Source organism: Sabethes cyaneus, chromosome 2 (genome assembly GCF_943734655.1).
Source record: "Sabethes cyaneus chromosome 2, idSabCyanKW18_F2, whole genome shotgun sequence".
In the NCBI taxonomy this organism is placed as follows: domain Eukaryota; kingdom Metazoa; phylum Arthropoda; class Insecta; order Diptera; family Culicidae; genus Sabethes; species Sabethes cyaneus.
In genome coordinates this window covers 214,443,679-214,456,403 of record NC_071354.1, presented here as the reverse complement: position 1 = coordinate 214,456,403, position 12,725 = coordinate 214,443,679, and the positions used below count along the sequence as shown (strand labels likewise).

Genomic DNA, 12,725 nt, shown 5'->3' with positions numbered 1-12,725 from the left:
TCATCGATATCGAGCAAAGAATCGAACTCACATACACTAGGCTTAAACACACTTACAAATCGGTATGTATTTCTAACGTGAGCAAATCTGACAGATAAAAATATATTTAGCAAATCTTTTTTTTTTTCTCTTTACTTCGCTACAGTAAAAAAGATAAAGGTTTAGGCACTTGTAGATTGAGTTTTTTTTCATTGCTGTAGCACGTACTCTGTTTCATCCATCCAGCATGGCAGTACGCGCAATGTGTCATAATTCACCATTGCATCATCGTCATCATCTCCGCGCTAACCCCTCGTGGCTTTCGTCGTTCGTTCCGTTATCACGCGCTGTCGAGAGAACCTATTCTAAGTCCGTCCAACATACACAAATCAGTTATCGATACTTTCGTGCCCAGCACAGGGAAAAAATATCTGCACCTTCATTTCATTCTGTAAGTCCGTCACCGCATTTGTCGTGTTGTCTGGACAAACAAAAACATCTAAATGAACGGACCAAATAAATGGCTCTTTCTCTACACTACCAACACTGATTAACACCTAAAAGCTTCCCTCGCTCAGCTACTGTGTGCAAGATTTTTCGAAGGTACAAATTGCTTGCCATGTTATATATTATTATCACAAAATAAAACTGTCCAAACTTTGACTGCTACTCGAACAGTATTATATACACATAAAATTGGTACCTATAAAAAAGACTTCCATATGGAATGGAATGGTGCCGAAACCGTGGAACGTGTGCATACAAAAGGCTGCTTCTATTCAAAATTATCCAAATCCAACGATTTGATGTATTCGTCGATTTTCTGTTTGAGTTTCCCATTTTCCACCAGCTCGTCGGTGGACAGCACCATGTTGGTCATGGGCGAGACGATCTTCTCGCGGCTGAACCACTCCTGTATGGCAGCCCGTTCGTAGGTAAAGCCGTCTGGTTTTGACCACCGCCCGGGGCGATAGGTGAGTGATGACAACGTGCGACGGGAAGAACCGGAACCGAAAATCGTAGTAAGAATAGAAAAAAAAGCGAATATTAAAATTATGAAACAATTACACTGCCATTTATGGTCACAGCAGGCTAGCTATCGGTCGAGCAGCTTTCTGTTAACCCAATTTTATCATGTGATTATATAACTATTTTTTTTATCCTCCATTATGGGGACAAACTGCTTGAAAATGAGACTAGAATAATTGAGCTGTAACTTGTCCGAAAATCGGTCGTTGAAGAAGAAATTGTTAATTATTAAAAGTAGTCCAATTTGTTAAAGTTTAAGTTTACTGATTTGGCACCGATATTCCCCGGAGTTGTGAAAGTGGCGATGATGAGGCATTTTCGTTGGGCCAGGGGAAGAATTTCGATAATCATACTGATTAGCATTGTTAACATGAAATCCACAGTGAATGAGTGAATCTGATAACAGCGATTGCTTCAAACGTGTCGCTGCTTTTCTGACTTATTTCCAAAACAAAAACCATAAATTCATTATGATGAATGAGAAAATTTACACTTCGTATCGGTTGCATATCAATTACATTACATGTCACTTTCTAATAGAACCAAAAAACATTATTTCGTCACGTTGCATGCTCGTTTTGAGAATATTATTCTAAATGGCAAAATACTGTTAAAATAGTCCTTTTATGTTAATTCTTTCGCATGTGCATCTTTGCTTTTTATTTTGTTCTTGGTTACGTCTTTATTTACTAAACTATGTGACATGTTTTTTGCTAGAAATACCTGTCTTTGTTTCATCACAGGTAAAAACAAAAGATTACGCGTCTCCATTAGATACTCGCAATTTCATTTCTTCACAAAAATTGTATCTTAAAAATATCGTGAAAAACTAATGTCTGAATATAGTTAGTAGAGCTTACTATATACAAGTTTACAGTGACAAATATCTGGCCGTTTCCTCCAGAACCACTACGCAAGGGTCGGATTCGATAATTTTAAATTTCACAAAATACATTAAAAACCTATCCGTTAATCATGGAAGGAAGTTCAGCACGCGCACTAGACACATTTAAAACTACTAGCCCAAATTAATAACTGCGCGATTATCGAAAAAAATAGTTGCGAAGTTGATGCAATGCACGAGGCTCAAAAGAATGTAATGCTGAACTCTCATACAGAAAAAAAATACTCAGAAACCGAACACCTCAGCATTAAAAACATTAACATTAATGGTTAGTCTTGGATCTTGGTAAATGATTACGATATATTAGAATAATAGAACGTCCCAAATAGGGATAGTCCCGGATTCTGGTGACTTGTCCTGGATTACCAAGTGTCCCGGAGAGAAACCCGCGTTGATTGAGTTTGTTGTCGTGCCAGTTCAGTTGAGTGTTGAAACTCTCAGAGAAAGATGAAACAGTTTTTCTGAATATAACGAAAAATTTTTCAAGAGCTGCATTAATATATAAATTAGTACACTCAGCTTAACCCTCTAACGGGTAAGGCCGTCTGCAGACGGCCTTCGCTTTTGGAGCTCCAGAGCCGCATAGGAAATTTGTTTTGATTCGACAATATGCAAAATGTGTTCAGAACAGATTTCTTGACATTTTGATATTAATATCACAACATTCTGAATATGCATTGAAAAGTTATCATTTTTCAAAAACAAAAATTCCGAAAAATTTCGAAAATAATTAATTCGCGAATATTTCCCTTTTTTACTTTTCATGAAAAAGCAAATCTAGAACACAATGATTGACCTTAACATTTTTCTATGAGTAAATTTCATGCTTTATATCAATTTTGTAATGTATTTGAATTGAAAAAATATCTTGGTAGAGCGTTAGACATGAAAAACGAAAAAGAGAAATTGGACTTTTTCTAACCTGGCGCTCCTGCAGATAATTATATTGGCATGAAAATCAGAACTTAAGGTTCTTTTGAGTGTACTTTCATGATAAAACAGTCATTAGCTTGATCGCATCGTTTTTACGATGTTGCCCGTTAGAGGGTTAAAAATATTCATAATTTTGCATTCAATTGGCACTTAATAAATTTGTCGTACAGTAGAGAAACAATTTTCTTTTTATCCAATATGTCCCGCATTTATTTGGAAATAATCTGGTCACATTTGAACGAATTTAAATTAAGAAAACTGGGCACCGTTAAATAGTAGGGGAGATAGCTGCAGTTTGAGACCAATTTTGTATTCGGTCCACAAAACTTCATCAGAATGTTTTAATTATGAGTGTTATACGTCATTGGAAAGGTTTTTTATTGTCTACTAGCTGACCCGACAAACTTCGTATTGTCACAAATTAAACTGTGTTGTACATAAATCATGAATCTCGAATGATCTTTGTCACAATATCGAGTTTTGCAAGTTTCTAAGGAGTTCAACCTTAGATGATTCATTTTGGCAGTTACGTAACTAGGAAAGCATGGCTAGTTTAATATACAAATTACAAATAGGAATATTCGCCGTGATTGTATAACATTTCGCCGAATACCATTTCGCGAAAAACCTTAAGCGGAATGTACCATTTCACGGAAAACTTTTTCGTGGAAAATACCATTTCGCAGGGGTGATCCTCTCATTCAGGTTTGGCATGCACTTTTCGCTTTGATTTTGCTCTTTTGATTACTGTATGTATGTATGTATGGATGTACCACCTATCTTAGCAGAGCAACTGTTCATAGCAATGGGCCTATTTTGACAAGGGGAATTGTACAAACATAACGATTGGTCTCGCTTATCAGCTCCTGTATGACTTCTAAATCTAAGTAAAATCTAAGTTTTCTAGTTTAACCCCTTGAAATGAATTGGTTTTTTTATTTAGTTTCGCCTGTTTACATGCGCCTGTGTTTTGAAAATAACGCAGTTTCGCTCTTTACTATCGCCTATTTATAAAACGATTTGCAATTAAACCTGTTACTTTATAACAAGGAAAGGGCCTAAGCTGCAAATTGTCTTGTGTTTTGATTAAACACTTCTATCGCCCATCACTAAAAACTTGTTTTAAATAATTTTATCGATTAAAACAGAAGAAAGGATTCTTGCTATGGATATTATCAGTCTTTTTAAAGCTGATGGTGTGATAAAACGATTTGTTTACATTTTGCTAGTTGCGCCCTAATCGCGAATCACTCCGGAAGTGTCCCGGAGAGAGACCCGCGTTGATTGAGTTTGTTGTCGTACCAGTTCAGTTGAGTGTTGAAACTCTCAGAGAAAGTTGAAACAGAATTTTTTTGAAAATTACGAAAAGTTTTTCAAGAGCTGCACTAACGAAGAATATTTAAATTAAGTAGGGGAATGTCGTCGTGGTTGGGCCGCCTTTTTGACATTCGCCCATAGCTTCCGCTTCAAAAAGTATTTTTAAAATCTAAATATATCGTTGGAAAGGTCTAAGAATAAGGTATATTTCTAGAAAATCTTGAAATGATTGCTTAAAAAATAATAAAGTTATAGACATTTACGCGAAGACAAAAAATGTTGTCACAGTCGGGCCACGTTGTACAGGTTGGGCCACCGCTCTTAATCTAAGAAATACGTATTGAAATTCTATGTAGAGACATCAAAAGAATGAATTTCGTGCGCAACGGCCCTTATAAGTATAAATGTCCTATTTTTAATAACATCTTTGCGAAATTTTTGGTGATCTTGTAAAATCAATATTACCTACTACAATCGCGTTTCCCGAAGTGTACTACTGCAATGAAAAATCAACAACAATCTAGGTTTTTATTATACCAATTTTGCTTTATTTCATCACATTTCCCGCGACTGACGTTCTCTAGCGAAAATTGCGCTTCTGTGCTTAAAATTATGGTGGCCCAACCATGACTACACAAGTGGCCCGACCTTTACAATAAGCGCTTTTGTGGCATTTACCCCCTTATGTCCTAACTGGACGGGATTTTTCAATATCTTTCGAATAGAGCACAACACACTTAATAAATTTTCAATATTTATCCCGATAATAGCATTTCATGAATCATTTCTGGAAGAAAAGTTAACTGCACCTGCAAAACTTTTTTTGTACTGATTCAATCAGTGAATTCAGTACGCGTGTTTTGAATACACGATTGAAACTCACAGTATTGTGAAAAGTTAGCTGTCACAGTAAGAAGTTTTACATTGCTTGTATATACGTATCACGAGTTACTAATACTGAAAAAATCGTGGTGGCCCGACCATAATAGTGGCCCGACGATAACGATATTACCCTACATTCAGCTTAAAAATATACATAATTTTCCATTCAATTGGCTCTTAATAAAGGATAACGTGGCTAAAATCGCTATACTGATTTTAGCGATTTTAGTCACGTTATCAGCCACGATTTGCATGCAGCAACCATGGTGAAACCCGTCAAATCGCTTGATGCTTTGTTCGTACTGCCAGCCCCACCCCGTAGCGAAGAAGTTGGATAGATCAGAGAAACCGACTAAACGGTGAAGAAATACTTGACCAAAATGGACATCTTTATGCGGAAGCGTCAGTCGAGACTGGCCGTGTCTGAGTAGCAGACAATCGCCCAGAGAACGGCTGAAGGTGCTCGTGAAAAATATCTTTCCAGCGAAGCACGATGTCGTGGTCATAATGGGCGACGAAAACTATTTGACGCTGGACGCGACGACTGGCAAAGAACGGAGTACTTTACGTCCCCATCACAAAGATAAGTGATGACGTCGAATATATATTCCTCCCAAGGTTCCCGAAGAAGATCCTTCTGTAGCTGACGATCAGAAAGCAGAGAATGTTCAAGCCGCTGTTATTTTGTTCAGGGTTTACGGTAAACGAGGATTTATGAAGATACAGTATGAAGTACCTGCCGGAAATTGCCGCCTTCAATAAAAAGTATCGCGCAAAGAATGTGGTGTTTTGGCCGGACCTGCCCTTGGCTTATCAAGCCAAAAGATCACTAGAGGAGATGAACCGGCTGAAGATAAAGGTGTTATCGACGATCACCAACTCTCCCAACGTTCCACAACTGCGATCAATAGTAAATTTCAGGACGAAAGAGTTGAATAATATGTTAACGTCTATTTTTTGAACAGCCATATCGGATTTTCCGGTGAACAGCTGTAAAGCCAACCTGGCAGGGCGTCGAAGCATTTTTATAGAATGTTTAATAAACGTAGGATTTGAAACGTTTCATTGAATTATCGTTTGTAATTTTTTTTATCGCAATCCGAAATCAATTCATTTTTTTCAATACATACGCTATAAGTGCATCTAAGTATTGGATAAGGGGCGAATACTAAAAAGTGATAAACCTGGAGCGAGCAGTGATTTAAGAAATGAGGGGGCGCCAAATTGGGTTTCCGCCTAGGGCGCCACCATGTCACGCTACGGCTCTGTATCTGAAATTAAATAAAGACGGCTGAAGAAGCAGTTGAATCGTAGGGTTTGGCGCGATAGATGGAAATCGAATATGGATGCAACTTTGTCAAACGTCCCCTGGAGACCGCTGAGAGCCTCGTATTTGCTATAGAGTGTACGGTGATGTGACATCCTCAGCAGTATTTTGAAGAGATCCAGGCCGCACATTAAGGTTGATGCGCTCAAGAATTTGAGGGCAGTCTCTTTGTCCTCGCAGAGTGTCAGTTACTAGCAGCGCTTTAGCAGGGATCAGCAGACAAACGCAGAAAACGGCGCTGGAAGGATTCGATTCGTTCAGAACTGTTTTTGATAGTTCGAGTTCTAATCCGCAGAACAATACTCCAAAGTCGATCTGGTCAGGGAGCAGTATAACGCTTTTAGGCAGTAGAAGTCTATGAAATTTTTAACGATCCCACAAATGAACCCTAGAGGCCCTAGAGGATTTGTTGACGATATAACATATATGCAGTCTGAATTAGCTTTATATCGAAGATTACACCTAGGTCTTTGATATGATAGACTCGCTCGATAGTGCTCGAGAGCAGCGTGTAGTTGAAAATTCTATTCTATTTAAGGTGCACCAATTAGCGAAGACATTCAGCCAGCGTTGGAGAGTGAGGCAGTCTTCAGTTTAGCGGATACGGGAGAATATTTTTAGATCAATGGCATATGATAACCTTAGTCCTTCAAGCACGAGGTTCACGTCATTGAAATACAGCAGGAATGAGCGGTCCGAAATGACTACCCTGCGGAATACCTAAGGTGGCACAGAATGTGCTGGATTTACAATCACGGATGGCAACCATCAGCTGATGATCTGTTGCAGGAGAGTTCCGCTTATTCCAAGTCTTTCGAGTTTAGTGATTGGGTTTATGTGACTGAGCTGAGTCGGTTTGCGTCATTGCAGACATCTTGTCGACGATGTGCGTAGTATAGTAAGGTACAGCAAATTAGCGGTAGATCATCTGACCCGGGATTGAACATTGAAGGAGGACTTCAGACGCGTAACGGCAGTGCAGGTCATCTCGGTATTTATACCCATATCACTCAAATAGGCCAAACTTTTGAGCAAGTAAGCTACATAGTTTTGTGAAATTTGAGGCAGCTTCATCGCGATAAATCAGAGGCACGCATTCCTTGCGTTGCTCGTTCACAAACTTCCAGACAGCTTTGGGGTGCGACCTGAGTTTTCAAGCGTTGATATTGCTATTCTAACGTAGTGATGCTGTAATGAGAGCGCTCGGTTTTTTACTCACAAAATAAATAAATGAAATGACTAAAAAATAGTATATGCGGATTTTTTGTATTGAACCATTATCTTAAGTTTTCCAAGATGATGACACATTCATACATCCATTCTTATTTATATTTGTTTGTATGTTCCGCCATAACTTCGGAATGCCTGTCCCAAATAAGAAAAAACGGGGCACGTAGGTGATAGGTTTTGGTGACAGTTTAGCAAAATGAGAGAAAGGTCAAGAGTAGAAGGAATTGATCGAGATAGAGATAGATAGGGAGAGATAGAGTAGAAGAGAAGATAGATCGCGAGTAGGGGAGACAAGCCAAGAGTAGGAGAAATTGATCATGAGCAGGAGTAAAGTAGAAGGAGAGAGAGAGAGAGAGAGAGAGAGAGAGAGAGAGAGAGAGAGAGAGAGAGAGAGAGAGAGAGAGAGAGAGAGAGAGAGAGAGAGTAGTCTGTCGATAAATAAGAAATTCTTAAGGACGCTTAAGCCCAAAGCTTTGCTTTGGTATAGCTGTATTATTACAGAATTACAGATACCGGCTTGGCACAGCCTACTTTTGTCCCATACAAACTGTTATGCTTCCTTTGCTGCCACATTAAGCAAACCTAGTAAAATGTTAATCGAAAAAACTTTGTGATAGCCAATCAGTGTTACTAGTTACTACTACTGTTCCCACTAGTTATAATATTTGTAGTATGTCAGACAATTACAATAAATTAACAAATTTCGTACTTACCTTCCGCATACACCGGTTCCTTCATAATCTCGTGGGTAATCGGACAAACGAACTCCAGCGGAATGTCACTAGCTTTCGTGGCCAACGTAAACAACAGCGACCGAATGCCGGTGATGTGCGAATCGATCGTCAGATTATCGGTAAGATCCCAGATCACCACCGTGCGATCGTTGGATCCGGACGCGATCACCGATGAATCACTGTTGACAGCGAGACAGTTGACGTAGCGCGTATGCTCGGAAAGCGTCTTCAAGCATGTTCCCTGTTGGTTCCAGATTTTAATTTTCTTATCAAGACTGCTCGATATCAAGAGTGTACCAGTACTGTTAAACCTTAAAATACAAAATTAGAACAGACGATAACAGACTTTGAATGACCGTTCCATATCGATTGGCCAATTGGACTGACTGATAACGGACATAATTATTTCGCCGGCCGACTTTCATACCATACCTAACACAGGTGACCGAACTGCCGTGAGCTGCAATGACTTGAACGCAGCTAGCATTCATTACGGCGGTGCTGTAAATGGTCGACTGGCCGGCGAAGTGTTCCTGAGGTGTCGTCGGTATGAGGCGAGACTTTCGGCTTCGGTCTACGTTGGCGGGAATGTAGAACAGACGCCAGATTTTGATTAAATGATCCGTTCCGCAGGTGGCTACCGTATAAATTAGCGAACAGTTATCGGTGGCTGTTGGGGTTAAATGTAATGATTGACCTGTTAAGCATTATGTTCGCAATTAGGTATAGTGATTTGCAGTCGATACTCACGATCGGCATGTATCATTTTGCAAAAATCGGCGGAAAGAACACCCATGTCGTGAGCCGCATCGATCATACAATCTGCCTTCGAGATTTCAGCTAGAAATATTTTTGTTGTTAATTAAAAGTTTGGAATCAAATATAAGCGATGCAAAACGTTGTAATAAATCATTACAACTTATTGAACAGTGATAAAATATTTCAAACCTTGAAATAGCATGCTCCTGTTGTAATAAAACAGAAAGTATTTTCTATCGTCATAACATCATGCAATACTAAAGCATATGACACTTGATGTCGAAGGTAAATATTTTATCACTGCAATAATGGACTTCAATGCATACATTTGTGAACATCGGGTTGCACGTTACGACACACAGTAATATAGGTGAAACTGGCAAGCGCCATTATCTAACCTTCAAAATCATCCTCGACAGCGTAAAATCGAACGTTCCCGAGCGTACAGGCGGTCAGCAGAATGCTCGAATCACTGGAGAAGGCAATGGTGTGAATTGCCTCGTCATGAATCTTCATATACCTATACGGTTGGATCGGGAGAAGAATACAGCTATAGCAACGTTTGGCACTTTCGAGACACGTTAACACGGTGTTCAAATTGAGACCATTTTCGTGCCCGATCGGATCGGAAACATGTGATCATGACCGATAGCAGGTTTTTTTAAATGTGGAGCGGTATATATAAGTGAAACGAAAGTCGTACCTTTTGAGATTCTTATCTGAACCCCAGACGCATATGGATCCGCTATCATCGGAACTGACAATCGAGGCACCGTTCGGACTGAAAACGCACGCACGAATTGATTCACTGCCTTGCTGCGTTAGGACGTGTGTTTCCTCGCCGGTAGCAAGATTCCACAGGATCACGGTGCCGTCCACTGAAGCCGATGCCAGCACAGCGCCCTGTAGAATAAAGGAGTGCTCAATTTATTATTTCAGCCCAAATGCTACTTTTATAAACGCGAAAGTAATTCCAATCAAAATCTGTGATTTAATAAATTTATTATTTCAACATCTGGTGTTGATTCGTTCGTTTTTCCACTTATGAGCAAAAATTTTTAGCTGGTCTGAAAGTTAGATTTCAAACTGGATTTGAAATTAGACGTACAATTGTACCATGAAATTGTAATTTAATTAAATTTGAATTTGAACTTTAAGTCGGACATAAATAGGAATTAAATTAGACCTGGTATATTGGGATTAAAGTTGCACATGAAATCGGACTTGAAACTGGGCTTGAAATTTGACCTAAAATCGGAGTTGAAATTAGAACTAAATTTGACTAGAATTTGTACCTGATATCGAATATGTGGACTTAAAATAAAGCTTCAAATTGGACTTCGGATCGGAGGGGAAATTGGAATAATTAACATGCAATTAGGATATTATAATTGAAGTTAAATTTGAAGTTGGAATTGGACATAATATTAGACCTGACATTGGACCTCAATTGGGCTTGTAATTACTCTTAAAATTAAACTTGAATTAAATTGAAATTAGTCTTTAAGGCTGGTAAATGGCTTGGTAATGCGTACCATCGGTGCCTTGTGCACTGGGCATAAAATAGACCCCACAGTGGTTCACAGCCTCTTACCTAGCAACTCCTACCCCAACCTCCTCGTGGTACCAGCCGGGATACGAGCAACCTCGGGTGGAGATCGGGTAACCGACCCCGGTGGAAACCAAGGTCGTATGCTGATAGGGGAGGAGGGCTCCTTCGAGCTACGTTGGCCCTCCGGCGATACTGTGGGGTTGGTTGCGGGCTTTGCAAGCCTGAACCACTAAAAAAACCAAAGCAATGGACTCCGTAAGTAATAATAATAACTCTAATCGGAACAATCGGCAAAGACCCAGGCGACGAAAACGGACTAACGATTGGAAATTAGGAACATGGAACTGTCGGTCTCTAAATTTCCTCGGAAGTACCCACGTGCTTTCTAAAGAAGTGAAGAGCCGCAAGTTCGACATCGTAGCGCTGCAGGAGGTATGCTGGAAAGGAACGATGGTACGTACGAATAGAGATGGTCATACCATCTACCAGAGCTGCGGCAATACACACGAGCTGGGCACAGCTTTTATAGTGATGGGCGAGATGCAGAAGCGGGTGATCGGGTGGTGGCCGATCAACCCCCGAATGTGCAGATTAAGAATCAAGGGCCGATTCTTCAATATAAGCATAATTAACGTGCACAGCCCTCACCTCGGAAGTACCGATGATGACAAAGACGAATTCTACGCGCAGTTGGAGCGTGAATACGACCGCTGCCCAAGACATGATGTCAAAATTATCATCGGGGACTGTAATGCTCAGGTTGGTCAGGAGGAGGAATTCAAACCGGTGATTGGACGGTTCAGCGCTCACCCGCAAACGAACGAAAACGGCCTGTCGGACTTGTCGACTTCGCCGCCTCCAAGAACATGGCCATACGTAGTACCTTCTTCCAGCATAACCTCTACCATCGGTACACCTGGAGATCACCCAACCAGACAAAATCACAAATCGACCACGTTCTGATAGATGGTCGGCACTTCTCAGACATTATCGACGTCAGAACCTATCCGGGCGCTAACATTGATTCGGATCACTACCTAGTGATGGTAAGGATACGTCAAAAACTATCTGTTGTGAACAACATACTGAAGCAACCAGAGGTCGCCGAAAACTACGCGTTATCTCTCGAAACCGCGCTGCCGGAAGAGGGAGAGCTGGATGAAGCCCCTCTTGAAGACTGTTGGAATGCCGTGAAAACAGCCATTAACAGCGTAGCGGAGAACGTCCTAGGCAGTGTGGCACCGAATCGACGTAACGAATGGTTTGACGAGGAATGCCAGCAGATATTGGATGAGAAGAACGCAGCGCGGGTACAAATGCTGCGTAGAGCCACCCGTCAGAATGTGGAGCGATACAAACAGAAGCGGAGGCAGCAAACCCGACTCTTCAAGGAAAAGAAGCGCCACCAAGAGGAGAAGGAGTGCGAAGAACTTGAACAGCTGTACCGCTTTCACGACACACGGAAGTTCTATCAGAAACTCAACGGATCTCGCAAAGGCTTCGTGCCGCGGGCCGAAATGTGCAGAGATAAAGATGGAGGTATCTTGACTGATGACCGTGCGGTGATCAAAAGGTGGAAGCAGCACTACGATGAACACCTGAATGGCGTGCAGGCGGAAGACCATGATAGCGGAGGAAGTGACCACATTGATGCAGCAAGCGACGAAGATGTGCCACCCCCATCGATAAGGGAAGTTAAAGAAGCCATCCAGCGGCTGAAGAACAACAAAGCAGCGGGAAAGGATGGCATTGGAGCGGAACTTATTAAAATGGGCCCGGACAAGTTGGCCGGCTGTCTGCATCAATTGATTGTCAAGATTTGGGATACGGAACGACTGCCGGAGGAGTGGAAAGACGGGGTTATCTGCCCTATCTACAAGAAAGGTGATAAGCTGGATTGTGAGAACTACCGAGCCATCACTATCCTGAATGCCGTCTACAAAGTGCTGTCCCAAGTCCTCTTTCATCGACTATCGCCAATAGCCAATAGATTTGTGGGAAGTTACCAGGCCGGCTTCATGGAGGGTCGGTCTACAACAGACCAAATCTTCACCCTGCGGCAGATCCTCCAGAAGTGCC

The 12,725-nt window shown here is 41.0% G+C and overlaps 1 protein-coding gene across 1 annotated transcript in view; it reads right to left on the bottom strand.

The window, feature by feature from the left end:
* Positions 1 to 12,725, bottom strand: part of LOC128734957 (WD repeat, SAM and U-box domain-containing protein 1-like) — a 29,594-nt gene continuing 16,869 nt past the window's right edge. Inside the window, exons 3-8 of the mRNA XM_053829375.1 lie at positions 9,798 to 9,997; positions 9,493 to 9,614; positions 9,086 to 9,175; positions 8,768 to 9,005; positions 8,315 to 8,646; positions 1 to 924 (exon numbers count right to left, since the gene is read on the bottom strand). Of these exons, the coding sequence (XP_053685350.1) occupies positions 755 to 924; positions 8,315 to 8,646; positions 8,768 to 9,005; positions 9,086 to 9,175; positions 9,493 to 9,614; positions 9,798 to 9,997 (1,152 nt within the window). The 3' untranslated portion in view covers positions 1 to 754. The remainder of the gene's footprint in view (positions 925 to 8,314; positions 8,647 to 8,767; positions 9,006 to 9,085; positions 9,176 to 9,492; positions 9,615 to 9,797; positions 9,998 to 12,725) is intronic.